We start from the raw sequence: 21988 nt of genomic DNA on the forward strand, positions 1-21988 counted from the left end.
TAAGGTTTTCACCTAGAGTTTGTATGGTTCATAGATGTTCTGTGGCCAATGCCAGCCTTCCTCCGGTTTCGTGGCGCTCAGTTCCCTGAGGATGATGGGAGTTGCCGTCCCATCATCGGGAGGGCTGGGGGGGGGATGCTGAAGGCGCCCCCTTGAAACAGCAATTTTGTTCTGACAGGTGCGAGGTCTGAGGACCAGGGAAGAGAGCAGATTCGCCTGGCCGCCGGTTCTTTCCGCGCCTGCTGTTTCTGGAGGCGAGAGGTTTCGTGATCTTCGCTCCTGAGCGAAGCCTGGAAGAGAGAGTGGGAGCCGTTGATACCGAATTAACCAATCCGGAGTGACTGGACTATTTTTTTTCCCCTTTTCTTTAAGGATGGTGTTCTCGGAAAGGAAGGGGGGGGGAAATAGCGACAGCAGGAGCGAGGATGGCTTTTGAACTCCAGATTCTTGTCCCGAGTTCTCGCTCGCTCGCTTTCATTCCGCGCGCACACACACTCGCACACCCCGCCAGCCACGATAAAGGCCGCTCCCCCGTCTAAGAACAGCGCGCCAGCCAACTCTCCGTCTCTCTCTAAGCCCTGTAACCCAACTTCTCTTATCTCGGGTGCCAGACTTCACGCCCCATTTCTCCAGCCATCTCACAGCCCCTGCAGTCATCTCCAGGAAACCATCGGAAGGCATCAAGCTTCCCTTTCAAGTGCTTTATTATTTGCGCGGAGAGCCAAGGGCGACATCATTATTCATATTCATGGGATATTAATTGCTATCCAAGACGAAGAGACAGGAAGGAAGGAAGGAAGGAAGAGCGGAGCCCGCGCGTACGGGGCGGCGGAGTCGGTGGCCGAAGGAGGGGGGGGAGAGAGAGGGAGGGGGAGGAGAACAGGCGAAAAGGCAAGGAGCCAACCGCCCCGCGCTCTCCCGGCGGCACAAAAGGTCGTGGGAACGCTCGACGGGGTGTGTGTGTGTGTGGTTCCCGTGTTACCACGCCAGGCGAGGCGTGGGCAGAGAGAGAGAGAGAAGGTAGCGAGGTCGCCCCCTAGTGCCCGGGCAAGGCACTGCAGCTCTCCTTCCGCAGGTTCTGATTCGCCGCCACCCTGCTGGGCGAGAGAGAGAGGGAGAGAAGGGGGGGAAGGCTGGCTGCCGGGTGCTCCGCGCTCCCTGCCAGGCAGCAGCAGCTGCTTCTCCTCCGCCTCTCGTTCTCTCGTTCTTTCCTCGGCGCTGAAATGACTCTGGGACAGCGCTCGGGGTTCGCTCTTCTTCTTCCTCCTCCTCCTCCTCCTCTCCAGCCCTCGCCTCGCTCGGCTTTCCCGGCTCGCCCACCCCCCTCGGCTCTGCTCCTCCCCCTCCCGTCCTCGCCCTTCCCTCCCCGACCCCCTCAAGAGAGGATGATGATCCGCCGCCAAGGTCTTTGCCGCGAGGAGAAGATTTCTATGGAAAGTTCAAGAGCAGCCCCCTCGCGCGCCGGCCGGGCTCTCGCGGGCCCATAAGTCATTTTTAATAGAGACAAATCGCTCGGAGCACCCCGGCGGCGGCGGCGGCAGCGGAGAGGAGAGACACGCGCGCGCGTGCACTCACACGCGCGCACACACACGCACGCGGCCGAGCGGGCAGTCCGGCCAGGCTCGGCTCGCTCTCCTGGTGCAAGTTTCCTGCCCCCGATCGTCCTCCGGGCGCCTCCCTTCCGCATGCTGGCTTCACGGCGGCGGCACCAGGAGCAGCACCACCACCAGCAGCAGCAGCAGCAGGAGGAGCGGCGGCGGCGGCAGCGGCGGCAGCACCTGTTTCCGCGGGACCCCCCGGCCGGCCAGCAGAACAGGATGGAGCAGCCGCGCCGAGAGGACCCGCGCTTCCCCCGCGGAGCCGCCGAGCCGATGTAGCTGCTCGCCTCGTCTCGCCCGCCCGCCCGCCCGCCGCCGCCTCCCCGTCCCCGCGTTTTGATCGATGGTGGTCGCCGTGGCGGTTGGGCAGCCGATGGACTCCAGCCGGGGAGCCGCGCTGGCTTTCGGACCCTGGACGCAGTAGGTACCCCGTCTCCCTCCAGCCTCCTCTTCTGGGTGCAGGAAGGCTTTGGGTCGGGCTGAAGGGGGTGGGGGTGGGGGAGGGAAGAGGCGACCCGAAGTGTGTCTGGTACAGTATACGGTTGCAACGGTGTGGGGCGGGCAGGTGGCGACCCAGGCACGAGTTCCGAGCGCCGGAGTGGGCGGTGGATCGGCCCGACGATCCGTGTGTGTGTGTGTGTGTGTGTGTGTGTGCATACGCGTGAGTGTATACTCTTTGCCCCTCTCCTGTGCCCACAGCTGGGTGGAAGAACCCTTTACCCCGAGCTTGATCCTTGATCTCAAACCTGCTCCCTGAAGATCCTGGGCTGACCCTCCCCTCTACTCGGCTCCCCCTCCTTTCTACACTTTCTGTGCTGCCCGGGTGCATGTGCGCGTGTGTATGTGCGCGCCCGCGCGCGTGTGCGCGGGCGCGCGTGGCTTCTTTACTCTGTCCGAGGCGGAGAATCCAGGGGTGGAGGCGGCGACCTAGTAGCCACCTCCCGTCCCGTCTTTCCTGAGAGCAAATAGCCGGCGCTGGACACCCGCCCCCCCACCTCCCAGAAAAGAGCCCACCCGGTCAAGCCCCTCCCTGGCTCCGGAGTCACTCCGCAGCGAGAGACGGCTTGACCCAAGTGAACCCCCTTCTCCCCGCCCTCTGCTCGATGAACTCAACCCGGAGTCCCGATTTGCTCCCCTGGCGGCCCTCTCCCCCGTCCGTGGATGTATGTGCGTGCGTGTGCCGGCGTGTGCGTGTCTCGCTCGCTCTCCCTCTTTCTCTCCCCCCCTCTCTGCGTGTGTACCCCGCCAACTTCCTCCCCACTTGCCTCGGGGGCTCTACCCTTCCTCATGTGGTCATGGAGTCTATAATTTCCTTTCCGTCTAGGCTGGCAGCGGGAGCTCTCCTGGTCCTCTAAAGTGGCTGCCAGGTGGATCTATGTTCCTGGAGGAACCGGGAGCGAGCCGAGGCGAAGCGGCGGAAGTTTGAGCCGGCGAGGATGCAGCCCGTCTATTGGTACGCCGTGCTTCTCTTGCAGCCTGCCCTCTACCTGGTAAGTTTTCAGATGCCGGCCCCACTGCACCCCCACTATAGCAAAGGCCTCGATCCTCGGATCCGCGGCGTTGGCCGTAGCCCCAGCACGCATCCGAAAGGCGCTACCTCGAGGTAAGCAGGCAGGCAGGCAGGAAGAGGAGAAAGAAGCGCAGCCCCAGTTTCCAGAATGCCCAAGGGCTTTGTAGTCCGGCTTTCAACCTTCGTTTGTTTCTCTTTCCTCGGCCTGGGATGTTGGCGGGGGCGGTGGGGGGGACGACGGTGTGGCCCTGTCTTGGAGAGACGTTTGTGGAGCGTTACTTATTGGTCGGCGACTTTTCCGTGTCTGTCCGGAAGTTAGATGGGAGAGGAGAGGCAATGAAAGGCGCAAAACTTCCACCGCACAGCTGGCGGGGTTGAGGAACGAGTGACGGGAAAAACTTTGCTTCCAGATGCTTATCGGCGGCGTGATTCTAGCTGGGCGCTTTCCCCCTGCGTTGGGCACACCAGTTTCCACTGGTTGGGCGTGATGAGAACTGTGGTACCGGTCCCTTTTGGAGAGCGCCTGGGTGGGTGGAAGAGGAGAGCAGGAGAGGAACAGGAGTTGCCTCCCAGTCCTGTTCAGTTTACAAGGCGGCCATCGGGACCCAAGGGCGCAATCCGTGTATGATAGACGTGTGAATGCAAAAGGGACCTTCAAAACCCGATCTGCCTGTCAAACTTCCCGAAATTTTAGTCTGAGGCCGTTGGAAATCCCAACTCCTCATCCCCCCCCCCCATATGATTCTCCGGTAAAGTCTCTTTAAATAAAGAAAGAGCCGATGCTTCCTATCTTGGTCTGCTTCGCCTCCCGCTGTCCAGGCGCTTCCTTCTGGTCACGGGTGTCTGTGCTCTGTCCCCGAGTGTCTTTAACGCTCTGAGGGGAGATCTTAGGTTGTTACTCCAGGAAGTGCTGGCGGTCTTTCAGAAGGCCAGGGAAATCGCTCTCCCGCCCTTCAGACGAAACCTCTGGGGCAATGACGGCGGCCCCGTAACAGAACAATATGCAGAGTTTTCAGCATCCTGGTGTCTTCACCAATTTAGCCTTCCCGTCTTTTTCCCACCCCTCTTAAGTGTCACTGAATTAAGTCCTGTGGAGAATCCCCTTTAAGATTACCCGAGGGGAGGGAAGCCAACACACGACCGAATCATCCCTGATCCCGCGGATCCGACTCGTCCGAAAGGATCCAAACCAGAGAGCCACTCGTCACTTGCTTTCCGAGCAAGGGGACCAATAGTAATCAGACTGGGAAGGCGAGCCGTCTAGGATTAGGCCGGACGGGGCAATGTGAGGAACCACCAAGAACCCTCGCGGTGGCTTGAACGGAAGTCTGATCGCGACCCCACGTCCCAGCGCAAAAACCGAGGAGCTCGCTTGCTTTGCGCCGTTGTTTGGCCCGCCATGTCAGAGCTTGGCCGCTTGAGGGCGCTGAGCGCCAGCCAGTCTCAGTACCGCTCCGGACACCTTGGGGGTGAGCAGGTGAACAGAGAGGGGCAGCCCTTCCAGATGGGAACGAGCGCTCTCGGATGCCGCCACCTGCTCGTCCAACCTTCCGCGACGAACGGACGAGAGCCCCCGTTCAGAAGTCCTAAAAAACTCGGGGAGAAAGGATATTTCTTTTCTTTTTTTCAAAGAAAAAGGCCAGGAAAAAAATTGATTTGCTTGATTTCCAGGAAAAAAATCGATTTTTCTTGACTTCCAGTTCTCCTTTTTTTTTTTTTTTTACGAGGCGGAACCTGGGGCCCCACAAGAAGAGGGGGAAGAAAACCAGGGGGAGAAAGCGACCGTGAGTTTTCAAAGATCCGCACGACAATGGCAACCATCGCTAGGATGATGCGGTTTAGGGACAGCGACCCGGGCAAGCTTGGCGACTACTTGAAAGGGTCGTTTGCTCCCCCCTCCCCCCCACTTTTGAGTCTGCTTGTGGGTGGCGCCCTTGCATTTCTGTCTACTTTTTTTTTTTAAGGGTGATGACAAGAAAACACGCCGCCTCTCTCCTTGCAGGCGCAAAGATCAATATCAACTGCCTGAGCCTTTTTCTCTCCCCGACTCGCCCAGCCTGGCTTTGGTGGCTCTTAAAACTCTTCTCCATTCATGGCCACAACAACGGCGCGGGATTTATTCCGATAGGCGGCAACCTGAAAACAAGCGCATAAATTATCCTTTAATTGTAAACGGGGAGCATTTGAAAACCATTCCGTGCGCAAATTATGCCGATTCAATTACCATTTAGTTGCAGACTTCATTAGCTGGATTCCTCCCTCCCTTCTCCACTGCACCCCTCCAGTACTAGGATTTGCCAAGCTTGAAAAGAAGGGGAAGGAAAAATTATTATTATTATTATTATTATTATTATTATTATTATTATTATTATTATTATTATTATTATTATTATTATTATTATTATTATTATTATTGAGAGATGTCTTGCAACAGTGCGAAATATGATTGGGTACAATTGAAAATAAACAGTTTAGGGGGCAGTTGCTTTTTTAGGCTAAGCTCTAGGAATAAAAAGGCAACCCGGTGACTTATTTACCAGTCGACCAAATAGTCCGTTTATGTTTGCTCTAGATTTCCTCGTGTCTTTCCCCCACGGGGATTATCCCATAATAAGTCTGGTATTTGCCAAGAGCCGTGGAGCTTCTTGAATGCAATGACAGGAACCAGGGAGCGGGGCTACTTGGTCGCTTGCCTCCTCTCTGGATGTGCGGTGGTAGGATAGTGCCATCCACCTGTCTAAGGCTGAAACAAAGAGGTGGGGTGGGACGAAAACCCGTTTTCACTTCGGATTCCGAGTCCGGAGAGGGTCCGTTGGGTGGATCCGGACTTCACATTTGGGGGTGGGGGTGCGGGTTTCGAACCACGGAAGAGCCGGGATTTAGTGGTTTAAGCGCTAAATGACCGCTTTGTGGCAGACCCCATACGCCCCAGCGCTTCCCACCATTCTTCAGGCAGCGACCCTGCCCTTTCTTGCAGCCTAAGCAGTGCCAGGTACGAGGCTGCCTGCCTTTTCTGCCTCGCCCGGGACTGGCGCCTCTTCGCCTCCTTCCAGGACGCTGGCAGAGGTCACTGCGCAAGCAGGCGGATCGCTCCAATGGCAGACCTGTTGAGGTTGGGTGGGGACGCGCCTGGAGAGGCGTTCGGGGAATCCAGATATCGCCTTGACTGTGGATCTGCTTTTGTACCACGACGCATTTGAAAGGACTTTGAACTGCCGAAGGTTCGAGGCTGCCCCTTGCTTGGGCCTAGTACGCGGGACTCTATGTATCTGCGGTTGGAGATATTGCAGATATTTAGGGACTTAAAGAGCCTCGATTTCTTCAGCCAGTGAGGAAATGTGCTGGAAGAATCTCCAAGGGCAATTACACCTTAAGAGAAATATTCCAGTTGGCGCCTTCTTTTCCTTTTCTTTCTTTTAACCTGATTTTGGTCTCTCTCTCTCTCTCTCTCTCTCTCTCTCTCTCTCTCTCTCTCTCTCTCTCTCTCTGTGTGTGTGTGTGTGTGTGTGTGTGTGTGTGTGTGTGTGTGTGTGTGTGTGTGTGTGTGTGTGTGTGTGTGTGTGTTTGAAAACCTTTCGTTTTGGGGGATTACATAGATTTTATTGCAAAATATCCCTAAGAAGTAATGCAGACAAGAGTTTGTATGGTTTACCTTAAGACCGCCAAATGGGGGAAAGAGCTGGATTATCAGAGCTTTGGAATAATTCCTAAACAGGAACTGGAGTCTGATGTCATTTTTGGACATTTTCCAGTAAGCTTCCGGGTGAAACCTGAGCTTTAGTCTGGCACCTAACTGTGCACACCGAAATCACGCTGTAATGTAGCACACGGTGTGACATACAATTATTAGTTTCTTGTATACATATAAAAAGCATGCAAGTAGGCACATAGGTACGGAAAGTTCTAGTATATTTATATTCACATGATTCCATATATCATATATAACGTGAAAGAAATATGCTTATTGCAACACACGCACACTGTTATTGAAAATTATTTGTAATTTTTTCGCTCTCTCGGTGTGTTCCCATGTATAATAGACGCACGTGTTTACGCACCTGCAAAGTGATTGCAACTGCTTGCAATAAAGTCGTGAGAATGGTTTAAGATCGGAGGGAATGGCAGCGACCGGCAAGCCAGGGAAAAGGCTGGAGTTGCTAGACACGTTTACTCGGAAAGTATTCCCATTGACTTCCAAGTCGGAGGGGATGGGCTGGCAGGGCGAGGCACTCGGTGAAGTAAAAGCTGGTTTCAAACTCGGTTGTCGTCAGGCTCAGCACGAAAGCAAACTCCTTTGCAATGGGGCGGGGGACGGGAGAGAAGCTTTCTGCGTCCAGAGTTGCAGAATTAGCGGGGGCTGCTGCCTATAGGAGAAAACTCAACTTTGAGATAGTGTGGGTTCAGGGCAGGCAGAATGGCACCAACATAGTCTGGGGTGGGTTCCTTCCTTGTTGGCACTCCTCGGATGCTACGACGAGACCTGGTATTGTAGGCGGGAATCTTACACAGCGGCGCCTTTCCCCCTCACACCTGTTGTCCTTTTGCCCCATGGCGGACGAACACTCCCGTTCGGCACCGGCCGGGAACACGCGAAGGACAGGCGCCGTTCACAAGACCGTAGCTTCTGCTTCCCGATGTCCATATTGAAGTCACGGGGCGGGGGGGGGGGGGTCGGCAGGCTTAATCACGACGTTCCTTGTCCCCAAGAGGGAGACGCCCGTTTGCAGCACAGACGAGATGAAAGCTGGCTTTTGGAAGCTGGCGGGTCAACCCTTTGCCTCTCGTCCGTCTTTGGTTCGACGGGGGGAACATGGAAACTTTTCGAAACAGGACTTGGAGTCTTTGCCGGTGACAAGCGTCCAAACTAAATACAGTACCTGATTTGACACCTCCCTTACCTTCTAATTTCACTCCCCCCCCGCAGAGATATTTTTTCACTAAAATGGAAATACAGAGGCGCTGGGAAAAATATATTTTAATCCATCCTTTCCTCTTTTTTTTCCTAGTTTGTTTAGTCACTGTATTGACTGTTCCCCGCTTCTTGTGAACAGTAGGTTCCATAGAAGTCAATGGGATTTACCAAGTGTCCACCAAGGGTGGACACGTAGTGAGTCAACTTTCGGCAGCCCGTACAGGTTGAATTATTTCACAGCTCAGCCCATATTTTAAGCAAGGAGAAAAAAAAAGATTTGCCTTTCGGTTCCAAGAGTTAGTCTCTTAGAACTCACCTCTTGACTCGAATCTGCGACGGGGAGAGTGGCTGACATAACTAAAGCTGGCACCTCGCGTCGCAGATTGACTTGGAGGCGGACCGCATGGGCTTCCCGGCAACTTCTCCGCAAGTGAGTTTAGGATCGAAATTGCTCATCATCGTGATGTGATTTTACCTGCGAGGGATGAGCCTGGAAGACTTCAGCTCATCCGAAGTGATGTAACCTTAACCTGAGTGTCGGACCAGCTTGGTGGTCTCGAGTTTTTCTCATCCGGAATCATGAAGTGCCCTGGGAGGACAAAGGGAGGATTTGAATACCAGCAAATCCTTAGGCGGATGGATGTATGGGTTGATCTGAATATGCCGCCTGCGCTCGTGTAAAGCTCCACGTTGCTATTGCTTTCCCAAGGTTAAGCATCGGTGGCCGAACACGTATCTTGGAGCTGTCAGTGTCTGAATGTGAAGTTTACACAAGTGTTCTTGATTCATGAAGGGTTTTTTTTTGGGGGGGAGAAGGTAAAGGGTGCTGCTTAAGTCAACTATAGGCAAACATAGTCCTAAGATTTGGTGAGTTTGGGGCTGATAGAAGGGAGGACAGCTCGGTTTCTAGAAGGGTGTGTGATTTTGTGTCTTCCCTCAGAAGCCCCCCTTTCCACGATTTATCAAAGAGGATTCCGTCTTGTTTTCTGAAATGGTGCTCAACACATCCGGCTATTATGGCTCGGTTTCTCCTTAAATCCATTTTTTTGCAGGACTTCGCAGAGGGATTGTGGGTGGGTGCGTGTGAAGGCGAGAGCCAAACAAATGGCAACGCCGGTTGCGGGTTGGGTAGCGCATTCACAACGCGGCTGCAGCAATTTCCTTGCCTGTGTTTCGGCAGTATAGATCCACAGACAAGCAAACGCACAAACCGGTAACTGGAGCTCTGTCCACATACAGGAAAACAGGGTCTCTCGGAGGAAGACTCTCAAAGTTGAGTAGATTTTAGGCAACAACGCTAGAGGCGGCTTCCACACCTAGCTAAACCAACGTGGAACGATGTACTTGTGTACGCAGTTACTATGGATATCTGTAAATTTAAAGGTGTGTAGCGGTTGCACATCAGACCTGTGGCAATTAGGGCAAAGACAATTCAGTGTATATTTTGGACCACACCTTGTCTGATTATCGCAATGTTTCTCTGCCCCCTCAATGTCAGTTTTTTTCTTCTTCAAAATCAACACATGGAGGTTACTTGGAATGTAGAATCTGGTGACAATATATAATCACCTTCGCCACCACCTCGCTCTCTCTGTGGATACAGTAGGCGAATGGAACCAGCCACTTTGTTGATTCTATTTCTGGCTTACGGGTTTCAATCCTGGCGGTGAACTGAGAGGGGGTTACTTTTGAGTGGGCTTGCCTAGGGTGACGCAGTTTTATAAGAACCTAAGACTATGCCTGCTCGTTCCACACGCTCACTGAGTTCAATCAGACTTACTCTCAGCATAGCTTTTACAAGACCACGGCCTAACTTTCCTACCTATCAACGCGTCCTTCGCCGTGCAAAGGAATGGCTGATTTACAGAGAGAGAAAATCCCATAACGGAGAAAAGCCACTTTTCTCGCGCCTTGGTTCCAGGTGTGTTACTAATAGGCAATCCATTGATGTCAATGGCGTTTGTCCATAAGTCAGTTTGCCTAAAAACCTACTCATACAGGCCGAGGTTTGCTCAGAAGCTGAGTACCAGGGCGTCTGGTGGGGCTTATTCATTACCGGCCTAGTCCGGTTGATCTAGTGCTAAAGCAGGGGACGCTCCGATTTTATTCCTGCCCACCAGCCACAAACATACCCATCCAAAAAGGAGTGTCGCTCTGCCCTTGCTTCTGTCCTCCACTCGCTCTGCTCCGAATCAACTCGGGGGCGTGGGAGAGTATTGATCCGAACTGGGGGCAGGTCTTCCTTGCATTACAGGTGAAAACGCTGCATTCCCCCACCTGCCCCCTCGCCTTCCCCCTTCTCTTTTGCCAGGGGCTTAGTTAGGAGTTTGGAAGGCGCTACCCGCCCCCCCCCCGCTCCCTCCGTCCGCCCCGTATACAGGCAGCGTCTCCCTCCCCGGCTGATGTGCCAAATCTTCCTAGCCAGGAGTAAGGAGAGGCCCATTGAAACCCTTCAACAGCTTGGCTTGCCGCTGACCTGCCATTTTAATTCAATAAAACCGAAGACAAAGAAAAAAACAAAAGAAAAACCCGCCCGCTCTCTTTTCTTTAACAGCCGGCGCAGTCCAAGGCCAAGGGGGTTAGGTCACCCCTTATTGTGAAAATCCAATTTTTTTTTCTTGAGAATCAAGCTTCCTGCAACCTCGGGCCTCTTCTTCTTTCCGAGAGCGACCCCCACCCCCCATACACACATTTATCCCTCCTCACAGTAGTTTGGGCGAAGCTCTGCCTGGTGATTTACCAGCTAGTTTAACTCGCAACCGGCTCTTGTAAGTCAGCATTGAAAGCACCCCCTTGGGTGACTGGTAAATAGGGCTTTAGCCATTTTTTATGCAGCAGATTGACATGTTGACGACTCTGCTGTAGGGAGCTTCTCTCCCCCCTCCCCCCTACTTTCCTTCTCCCCCTTCCCCCCCCCCCCCCAAAGCTTGGCAAGCACTTCATCAAGGATAAAAAGGTTCTGCCGTGAGGATGTCACTCAATTTATGGTGAAAGTCGAATGAATTACGTTTAATGAAAGTGCTCCCCCGATGAATATTACTAGCCATTTCCGGAGTTGGCTCTGTCAGATGGATAGGACGGGAGAAATGCCAGCCTGTCTCTCACCGCTACCTCCCCCCACCGCCCGAAAGATCTCTAATTTCAGTGACTGCGGGAGCTTTCCAAGAACTGCTGTTACAACGGGTAGAAGGGATGACTGGAGGGTGCTCAGGACCATCCTGGCCGGGGCGAGTCGATTTTTCCGGCTTTTTGCGCTGAATCCTGCCTCTCGCCGGGGGCGGCGGACACAGGACTGGATCTTTCTTTTCCCCAGGAAAGAAGGGGTAATAGTGGAGGATAGGTAGTTTTTTTTGATTAAACTCATCCTGATCCATAACGCAGGATTGGGCCCCGCTGCCGCCTTCTCAGTTCTTTGAAGAAGTTCTAATAGAGATCCTTTCTTTTTTAAAACCAGAACAGATGACAGCCGGGCGTTTATTTACTGAGCTGAGCTCAAGTCACGAGCAGGGAAAGTTACTCCGCGTAATGAGCGGAGTTGCCTCTGAAAAACTGCAACCGCCAACTAAAAGGCGGGTGGGGCGGGGAGAAGGCTGGCGGATCAGGGCAGGCGAGGCGACTCCCAAAGAGGCTTGAACTTTCGGGCACTCCCCTAAAGCCCTAAAACGTACATTTTAGGATAGGGTGATGGATGGTACTCACTCCCTCAAGACCAATATTAGCTGAGAAGCAACTCCCGCTGGGCCCAGTGAGGCTTACTTTCATGCAAGCGTACCCAAAAAAGCAAGGCGTAATTCGGGGTAATGCGGAAATAGGGAGGGCGCATCCTCTTGAACTCACCACAACTGCTTGCTTGTTTTGCCCATTCATTCATCTATGTATTATACGCAAAGCCTGCCTTTCTTTCGCTCAGCAGAACGCAACCTGTATGGCCCTCCATGTTCTCACGGGATCTTTTTCGACAACCACGAGACACGTGAAAAGATCTCGGTTGTAATAACCAACGTGTTTACGCCCCCTTGCGAAATTTACGTATTTAGGATCCAGGCGGCTGCCTCATTGGTTTCTGTGGGGTCCGGCGTCTCTTTAGTACCTTTCCTGAAAGGCGGCCTTCCCCTTAAACACGGTTCCGCGTAACCAAAGGCGTCGCCCGATCTGAATGGCGTGGAGGAGCAAATGTATCTACAGGTACTTGCTGGTGGAGGCGCAGGATGTGGTGTGTATCCAGAGTCGCTGCCACCCTGCTGGCATTGTTAAGATGATCGATCTGCCGGTTCTGAAGGCAGCCGAGTTACAAAACCTCAACTCGTTTAACTCGGGAAACCGGCGCTGCCACTTTGATGGGATTACTGCTCATTTCGCTCTTCCGAGGAAGTGCAGAATTTAGAGTCCGTGGAGGATTACAGTCTTGGGACCTTGGCGCACTGCTGTGTCCTGGGCATTTTCACTTGGAATTAAAACTCACCGCCCCACGCAGGTGTAAAACACACTAAAAGCTCGATTAGCTTCAATAAGATTCTCACCTCCGTGGAGGTACGTGAAAGTGAAGCATGTCAGTAAGGCTGCACAGCTTTTAGAAAGCCCAGCAGGATTCGTGTCGGCTCAGTCAACAGAACCTGCTTTGTCGGAGGGAACTTACTTCGAAAAACGTGGAAGGGAACTCCTAGTTTTTCAAGTCAGTATTACGTTCTCATGGACCTGTACTTAGTAATGCACTCTCACACGCCAATAATCCCAAACTACCGTACTAGATTTAATTTTTCAGGAGGTGTACTTAGGGTCACTGGTTTACTTGAAAGTAATATGTCCTGAAATCTTTGGAAATCTTGTTTTCAAATGTACTCTGTTTCAGGAGCTTAAATTAGGGAGATCCTCCTTAACAGGTTTGTGGTTCTCGTCCGCAAAAAAAAAGAAGAAGCCCAAAATCAAAGATTCAACTCTACTCCAACATTAAACGTTTCCCTACGAGATGCCTCTTTGGTTTGGTCTGAAACCTTGAATACCCTTATTGTAGAGCTCCTATGAAAAAAAATTTCAGTGGGTTTGCATCCCGATTACAAGCGATTATCTCAGTTCTAAAATGATTTACTTGGAAGTAAGTCCTACTGAAATGAAGCAGGCTTGCTTCACATTTTGAATTGGGATGCAAGAAAGCAATCTGCACTGGACCTTATTCTTTGATGGTTGAGTACTTAGTATTGGATCGTTCCTAATATCTTTTGCTTTGGATCGGGCCGCCCAGAGAAGAAAATCAATATCCAGATATGATCTAACAGTGAGGCCGAGGCATTTTAAAAAAGGGTAGGTAACGCAAATTTATCCTGTGTAGTTCTTAGCCTTTCAGGAGTTGTGGTTCATCTAACATTCCAGGATGGAGGCTGCACACTTAAGGTATCAGGTGGAGGTGTGTTGGTCAGATAAGGTTTAAACTCCGTGTTTGTGTGTGTGTTTTTGTGTGTGTTTGTGTGTGTGTGTGTGTGTGTGTGTACACATTATGTTGTCTACAGGCAAAACTATACCAGTCAGTCAGTCAATCCTCCATTGCAAGGCATTGAAGAATTGCCGCTCTGCCGATTCCAATAATTCAGGGTGCCAACATCCTCAAAAGGAGAAGGACCCGGAGGCTTTGGGTCTTAAGCTTCCCAATTTTGACACCTTACGTGAAGGGGGAGGCACAACAGAAGTCTATCAAGCTTCTGATAGACAGAAGTCTTTAAACGTTGGGAGAGTCATCCGTGTTTCAGCCGAACTTCTTTCCCCGACTTGTCTTTTCTGAAGGGCCCGATTCGGCCAAAAACCCACTCAAAAGAACTGCAAGGCTCCGATGCCTGAATAATAACGATAAAAAAAAGAGTGAGAGGCTAGTTCCTTCTTCAGATGGTGGAGCGTCGAATGCGAGGGTAACCATGGATCTTCTGTAACCCGCACCTCTTTTTTTCCCGGGGATGCTTGACGACAGAAGCCAGGAACCAATGAGCGATGCTGAAGCGGAGTTCTCCTTTGCTCATATGATTAAGTAGATCAACTTAGCTATTTAATGCCGCCGTTCGTCGGTCGCTTTCGGCTCTCGTCCTCCTACTCTAGACTGGAATAAGCAATAGATTTCTCTCCCCCCCATTCCCACATTTTACTTTGTCCTGTTGTGTGTTTATCAGCTTGCCGGCTATTGTTGGGATCCACCCTTTCCCCCTCAAGACTAGCCTTGAGACAGTGGGCTTAAATGTAGGCTCGTCAGGTTTGCCATTGCACAAGTTTGCCATTACTGTAGTCTTGGCGACTCATGTGAAATGCCGACGTTGTTTGGCTCACCATAGGAAACGTATAGGACTCTCAGCAAAAGTTCCCCTGGACTCGCCATACGACACATCCCCAGAGGGACGTCATGCTTTCTCACGTTCCATTTGGATAGCCCGGGAAAAGTTTCTAAGCAAAACCAAGGCCCGCTTCAGAGAGATACAAAATATCAATCACGTTTGGCAGACATGCTTTCCACACACTACTTCTGATATTTGTAAAGGCGGTAACTTAAAAGCCTGGTAAACTTTACTGCTGCTTTTTAAAGGCGCCCTGGCATTCAGGTGTTAATCACTAGTTGTGAAGGAGTTCTTTTCTATGCATTTCTATAGCAGATGGGTTCCAGTCAATCATACCTTATTGGTAAGACCAGTTTTCAGACAAAGGTGAAGGCAGAGATTCTTTTCAGCTCCTGGGAGGGAAGAGAGAAGGAATACTAAGATTTTGATGAGATGCTGTGGTCTTGTAGCAGAAGTCTGTTGCTTTGTTTGTTGTTTTTCTAAAGTCAGGATCTAAAGCAGTGAAGGTGATACTGAGGAAACAATCAGCTTAGCGTTTTTAGAGATGGGCAGGCCTCTTTTCCCCGGACTTCAGGAAAGCAACATAATCAGTCCCCTTCCCGTCGTTTCCTTCCTGGTGTTGTAAGGGCTTGGTAGGGAGAAGAGCGATTTTCAGGACCAGAGAGAGTCTGCGGGCCCGTTTTTTCCTTCCGTAAAGCCCCGCGTCAGGACCCTGGACAGCGTCCTTGCAAGGCCACAATAGGGAGTGACCCGATCACCTCCTGTCGGTAACTGTAACGACCTTTATAACAGCTTCCATGGCTTCTTGGCGTTCTCTCCTCTAACCCATCTTGTAGTAACCGGGGTTGTTAATAAAGCTCCGACGCACTCTCTTTTCTCGCCACGGAGACAAAGAAAGCGAATAACTGAGATTGATGCCTCATTAACTGTCGGTGCTATTTTGTGTGTAGCGACTTGAATAAAACGTTCTTCTTTAAGGAAACACTCTCCCTCACCCACCCCCAACAGGCTCTCCCCCCCCCTTTTCAATAGAAACGCTTACCCTTTTGAATGTTTTTCAGACACCAGATCAGGATTTTTTTTAAAAATTTCCAAATAAGGGAGACAACCGAGTAGGATAGAGTACTGGCGCCTCCGCCCTTCCTATTTATAGTTACATTTTCCGTGTTAAGGGACGTTGTTTTCCAAAACAGACCAAAAGGGAGAGCTCTTATTCGCACATTTGAGCAACTGGATTCCTCCAGTTCATATATATATATATTTGATTGAAAGTCTAGTCTTAAATGCAGACAGATGGGAAACCGGGTACATTATTTCTTAGAGAGCCAGGGCCCTTTGATAGATAGAGGCCGCGGCAGCAGAATTGTGCAGATACTGATATTTTATCATAGTCTGGAAGGCAGTTCCCTTGTTAGCTCAGTTTCATTGTATCTTCCTATGACTGTATTTCTTAAAAACATTTGAAATAACTGGAAGGATTAATGTGGAAGATTATTGACTATGAAATAGCCGAAGAAGACTAAAGACTAAATATTCCATGACCTGCACCAGCTAATGAATGAACCTCCTTAGTGACCCTTACTAAATCAATCCTTTGCTGTATCCAGCAAATAATAGCAAGGATTCGTTAATGAATTAATTAACCCAGGCCTTTATGTAAATGACGAAGGGAATGCGGTGAATCTAATACGATTCCTAGCCAAGCCTAAGAACTGCGCCATCAAGAAACTATTGCAATTGACCAACTGTAGTGATCAGTATTTTTAAAAATGTGTTTCTCTAATTAAGTTAAATACAAACGATAGGTTTCGGTTGTTCCTACGAGCTTCGCCTTCCCGTCGTTAAGTAAGAGATAATCATTGACTCTGCCCCTCGATCGCATAAATCCCCACTTAATATTGACAGATCTGTCCCCCCGGGGCTTTGCTGGCAGAGAAGCAGTTGTCGATAAAACACAAGAAAGTTGACAAGAAAGGTGTAACTGGATGAGTGATGGGGAGCCTTACAATAAAGAGCGTTGATGGGAATAGATTGGAGCAACACTTTCAATCAGGATTATTCAGACACTCATGCAGAATACCTAAAGGAGTCGGGATGAAGCAGGGGGGCGGCGGAAAGGGCTGGATGCCAAACAGTTTAGCATGGCGTGAACTCTTCGTTGGTGTAATTCAGCGATGAAGCAGTGAAAGAACCTTGGATCAGTTGAGATGCAAGGCCTAGCTCGGCGGTCGAGCAAACCAACAGCCTCACCTCTTTTGTGAAATGGGGCAATAGCCCGCTTGCAACATAGAGAGGGTTGCAATGGAAGAGTCCATGCACTGTGCAGAGGCAGTTATGTATTGAATAACTGGGTCTGTATGTACAGTATTTTAAACCCTCCCAGTCTTGGAGGAACATAGAATGGCCCGCATGGCTTGCCTCTGGTTTTAGATTACAACATCCCTGTGAGGTGGGTCAGGTGGCGAGATGGCGAAAGACCCGAGACTGAAGCCTTATCATCCGAGGTGGGCCTTGGGCCGAACTTGGCTGGGTCTTTGTCCAGTGGCTGTTTCTGGGTCCGAGAGTCCGACCACCACAACGGTCAAAGATGCATTTTAATCACAACCTAGTAACCGACCACACACAAGGTATAGAATACGCAGGCGAACGTGGTAATACTCGTCATCGGCAGCTGTAGATGAGTCCTGTTTTTATAGCGAGGGACCTAGAGGGAGGAGGGACAAACACGTCCGCACTTTCAATTATACTGAAACCAACGGGTCCCCCCCCCCCCGGACGGCGGTAGCATGTTAATCTTCCCGTTTCTGACCCATGTTTCCTTAAATCCTGGAAACGGCACCTCTCCTATTACTAAGAGCCAATGGGAGAGGGATGCCTGCGGTAAAGTTTCCATCTCTGTCTTTGCTCCTTACCAAAAGGCGGCTCTATTTGCCTCTCAGGAGCTTGGCTGGTTCTCTATACACTTGTAGATGGACTCTCTCCACGCTGGGATTTGGAGCTGGAAGCCTCGTCGTCTGTCATCCGTCCCAGTGAAGAGTCTTGGGCCGCCTTAAAGACCAGCAGGTCTAATTTTGGGTGGACTGCAGCCCATTTTCCCTGATACAGGCCAGGTGGATGAAGGGTGCCACTCATCAAGAGAAGCCTTCCAATGTAAAGGCATCCTCGTTTGCATATGTGCAAAAGGACAGCGAAGGAAGGTCGGGTGGCTGCATTGCTGTGCTCTGAACTCTCCGGATCAAGCGAACCTCTTCCAGAGTGAATGAAAGCAAAGCCTATAGAAGGAGAAAAGCCTGGGCGACTCCCCTCCGCTCCTTCTCTTGCTGAATTTTAAAAGCCATTGTCATGCAAATATTTCAGCATGATTTTCACCCTCTCCTTAAAAACAAAACAAAACAAAACAAAACCACACATGTAGTGCCGGTTTCTTAGAGACAGGTTCTAAAAATGTCTATTAATAAAAGAAAAATCTATTTTAAATACCAAGTTTCCTCATCTCAGGGGAAGGATGAAAATTGAAATCTACATCTAGGCATACTGTTTTCATTTGTGTCTGTGACCCTGCCATGTAGGGGTGACAGGAGAAGAGGAGGCAGCCGTGCCTTGGTGTCTAGGCATATTAAACACATGGCTATTAACAAAAGCCTGTCTCATTAATCATTGCTAATCATTAATTGCTATTAAATGTGTGAAGGAAAAAAAAAACCTGAAATAAGACTTGTTCAAATTTGATTTTTTTAATTTAAAAAAATTATTTGATTTTTTTCCCCTCCCTGCCTAAAATGGAATAACTGAATAGTGAATTTCTCTCCTTTTCTTTCCTGGAAAGCAAGCATAGCTGCCTTTATTATGGATGAAGCAGTCTTGAGGCTGTCAATGTGTTTGTCATCATATGCAGTTTTTAAAGCTGTTCTCGACTGACCTGTTCCAGAAGCAACTCTTCTGTTAAGCAATCTTGTCAAGAAACACAGCCCTAGGCCTCCAGGTGTATAAAACAGTTTATGTAAAGTTAATGGTCTGCCTTACATATTTATGATCTCATCCTGAATACCAGGATTTTTCCCCCATTTGTTTTTAAAATAGGTGCAATATAAAATAGTTTTATTCAGGTCTGTCATATAATCAATAGTCATACATCCTGTCATAAAATGTTTTAAAAAGTTGTTAAAAAGCAATTTCACAATCAGTTGGCACTGTGCATAGTCTCAGTAATATCTACTAGTGACATTGGATAACAATTATTTTTACCAGCCCTCCCTCTAGCCCTAGATATGTAGGACATCCTGAACAATGTAACTGTGTATTTTACCATAAAGATTTTCTTTAACATCATTTTTAAATAAACAAATGAGAAATTACATTATTCACAGTAATAATCTTGGAGAGTAGACAGTATCAAAACAGGGAGCTGTATTTTGGCATGTAGTACACATAGTCTAAAATCCTGTTTCTTGTTCTAGCAAGTTGCACGAGAATAAGCCCATTGAATCAGTGGGGATTCTATGGGCCAACTGTACCATAAATTCCATTGATTTAAATGGGCTTACTCCAGTTGTGATTTATTTTAACGTAGTAAGTTACAACTACTGTAGGCCCAATGAATCAATGGAGTTGACCTACCAAATCCCCACTCATTCAATGGGCCCATTCTAGTGTGATTTACTAAGCTAAGCAACAGTGTTTCAGCCAATGAGATATAAAATTTTGCTTGTCTCCACCTCCCACAGGAGAACATAGAATGGCAACATCCTTCACTGGTGAGGATGGTGAGGGATTTTTCTGGTGATTTGAATAGATTAGTGAGAACATTTTTGTGTAAAAAATTAATCTCTTGCATGTAAAAATGCACAGTTCACATAATTCACACTGCCAAATTGTATGAAGCAAGGACTCCTGCTGTTTGAAGACTCTGAAGCATGAAAAAGGTTGTTTGCATCTTTTTAGAAACTTCTGTGCTTGTTGGGTGTGTTTATGCATGCTTTGTATATCAAAGGGAAAAAACACTAGAGCTATTTGGCACAAATTACAGAGAGCTTGAGGAGGGGAAAAAGAGAGAGTTGTGCTGTTCTCAGCCAGAGATGAAGAAGCTTGTGTGGCTCTGACATTCCAATGAGACAACCTACATCAAAAAGAACTGAGCAAGTATTTTTTGCATTGCTATAGAAGGCCAGTAAATACAGTGGTGCCTCGCTAGACAGTTACCCTGCATGACAGTTTTTTCGCTAGATATTGACTTTTTGCGATCGCTATAGCGATTCGCAAAACAGTGATTCCTATGGGGGAATTTCGCTGGACAATGTTTGGTCCCTGCTTTGCAAACCGATTTTGGCTAGACGATGATTTTGACAGCTCCCTCCGCACTCACAAAACAGGTGTTTTCGGAACCTAAGATTCTCAAGACAGCGATTTAAACAGCTGATTGGCTATTCACAAAGCGGCTTTCCTATGGCCGATCTTCGCTAGACAACGACGATTCTTCCCCATTGGAACACATTAAACAGGTTTCAATGTATTCCAATGGGGAAATTTCAGTGGAACAAATTATCATCATCTAGCTAGGCACCACTGTATATACTTTTGGAGGAGGGGAAGAGGGGGGATATATAGCCAATTAAGGAAAGATTGGAAAAGTTAAATTTTTGACTGCAAATTCTAGAATCCATAAGCAGCCTAAGTCAGGGGCCAACTTGTAGTCCAAAAGGTAATATCTCCAGAACTTAATTTTAATGCATTTGAAATGTAATCTTTACAATGGAATAATATATCTTCCCTAATGTAAATATCCTAACGTTGAGATCTGTGAAGTCCCCAAAGTGGACCAATTAATTTTTGTACATCATAGAAAGGTAGCTTTTATGATTTTATACACTATTGTATATCTTTAAAATTATGCCCTTCCATATCCTGAAGGTTCAGGATAACTAAGAATAGATTTGTTATCTATATATTGTAGAGATAAAATGCAATATTACAATGCTATTAATAACGTTCATAATATTGAAAACGGTACCCTTTATCACATTACAAAGGTGGATGACAAGAAAGCTTTTTATTGCTTTTTGTTGGGGAGGGAGAATATTCAAACATGGGTCTTACTGAGTTTTTAAGGATGATCATTGCTGCATATCTAATGAGAAGAACACCTGATATGCTTTTGCTTCCTACAGGTGATACAGGGATGATGTTATTGTAAAGAGGATTCAAGTAAATGGACAAAGATCCCTCAGAATGTACCGAAGCCAAGGAAATATTAAATTGATGTCTGTGATGTGTTGTTATATGGGTGTGTTTCCAGAGATGTTGATGAATATATTATTATTGCAGCTGCCATTATAAAAGGCAGGTTGATGTAGTAATTGTTTAAGTAGATAAAATATAAAGGTTTCAGAAATGTTAGGTTTAGAAAGGATCCACATAATTTGTTTTAAAAATGTTTTTAACGTGGTTCAAAAATTTCCTCTCCCCTCTACCCCCACAGACTAGAAGTGACCATAAGTTTACTTCTGGTTTTGAAAACCTGCTGGAAAAGATATTGCTAAAGAAAGCCCTGTGTTAAGTTTTGGAGTCAAACCACCACCCAGAGAGGCTTCCAGAACAGATTCTGATTTTTTCTTTCTGCTGGTCTTGGTGGTGGTAGTGGTCCAGGAGTGGTTGGGAGGCTACAAAGATAAGTGGGAGCCACATACCACTAAAATGTTGCCCACTCTAGCCCCATTTCTAGATAGACTATATCTTGCAATAAGCAGGCTGGTTGGCCATAAACTTTGCAGGCCTGCTTTAGAATGAAGATATCTAGATTTCCAGGTGTCAGCAGAACTCTCAGGGATGCTTCTCTGGGTTTCCAGACACAGAGATATAATAATGAGAACATAGCAATTGTTAAACTGCCAGTTATAATAGAATTGGGCAACATTAGATATGCTACATGTGTTATAGACCAGGGTCCTAGCTGAAATGGATCTTTCATGCAGAGTTATTTGAAGTCAAAGGACTTGGGCTGAAGTCTCAGGGGGTTGCCTTGCATTTCTGGATGCCCAAGAAGATAGAAATATCAGGGTGAACAGTGCGGGAGGATGAGAAAGTTTGATTTTATGGTGTGTAAGTTATTTTTAAAGTTAGGGTATCCGTCTTCATTCATTTCCAGGTAGCATTGAGGCTCACTGGCTTGGAGTGAAGAAATCTGCATGTATGATTTCATTGTGCAACACTAGTGCACCAGAAAGCTAGGAGAGAGGGGAGGGGACCATGGAATGCTAGTGAGTACATACGCTATGCCACTTGGAGAAGTGGAAAGCATGGAGTATCAGCACTGGGACTCACGAGTCTTCTTGTTGTATAAGTGCTAGCAACAGCAGCAGAAGGTGGGGATGGAATATTGACCACGAACATTTCACAAACTCCAGCAGCAAAAAGTATGTCAAAATTTCCTACTTGTCATAGTTAAGGCTATGTGGGATGTGTTGGTTCATGTTAGAAACAGGGAAAAAATTTGGGGGGGGGGATTACAGCTTCCAGCTTGGCTGCTATCTGTGGGATACTAACAGTGGTTGTAAAAAAAAACAGTATTTTTTCCAAGAGATAGCTGGTGTGCATATAGATACACACAGAAATATAGCTTCAGATTGTTGGTTTTTGTTTATAGTCAGAGAAGAAAAACAGA

The 21988-nt window shown here is 48.6% G+C and overlaps 1 protein-coding gene across 2 annotated transcripts in view; it reads left to right on the forward strand.

Moving 5' to 3' along the window:
- Positions 1-515: 515 nt before the first annotated feature.
- The window catches only part of NXPH1 (neurexophilin 1), a 216691-nt gene continuing 195218 nt past the window's right edge, over positions 516-21988 (forward strand). Inside the window, exons 1-2 of one of the 2 annotated variants that reach the window (XM_078377152.1) lie at positions 516-2022; positions 2923-3088. In XM_078377152.1, coding sequence (XP_078233278.1) covers positions 3035-3088 — 54 coding nt within the window. In that variant the 5' untranslated portion in view covers positions 516-2022; positions 2923-3034. The remainder of the gene's footprint in view (positions 2023-2922; positions 3089-21988) is intronic. The other variant, XM_020781732.3, reaches the window with a different exon arrangement.

Source organism: Pogona vitticeps, chromosome 6, assembly GCF_051106095.1.
Source record: "Pogona vitticeps strain Pit_001003342236 chromosome 6, PviZW2.1, whole genome shotgun sequence".
NCBI classification, from domain to species: Eukaryota; Metazoa; Chordata; class Lepidosauria; order Squamata; family Agamidae; genus Pogona; species Pogona vitticeps.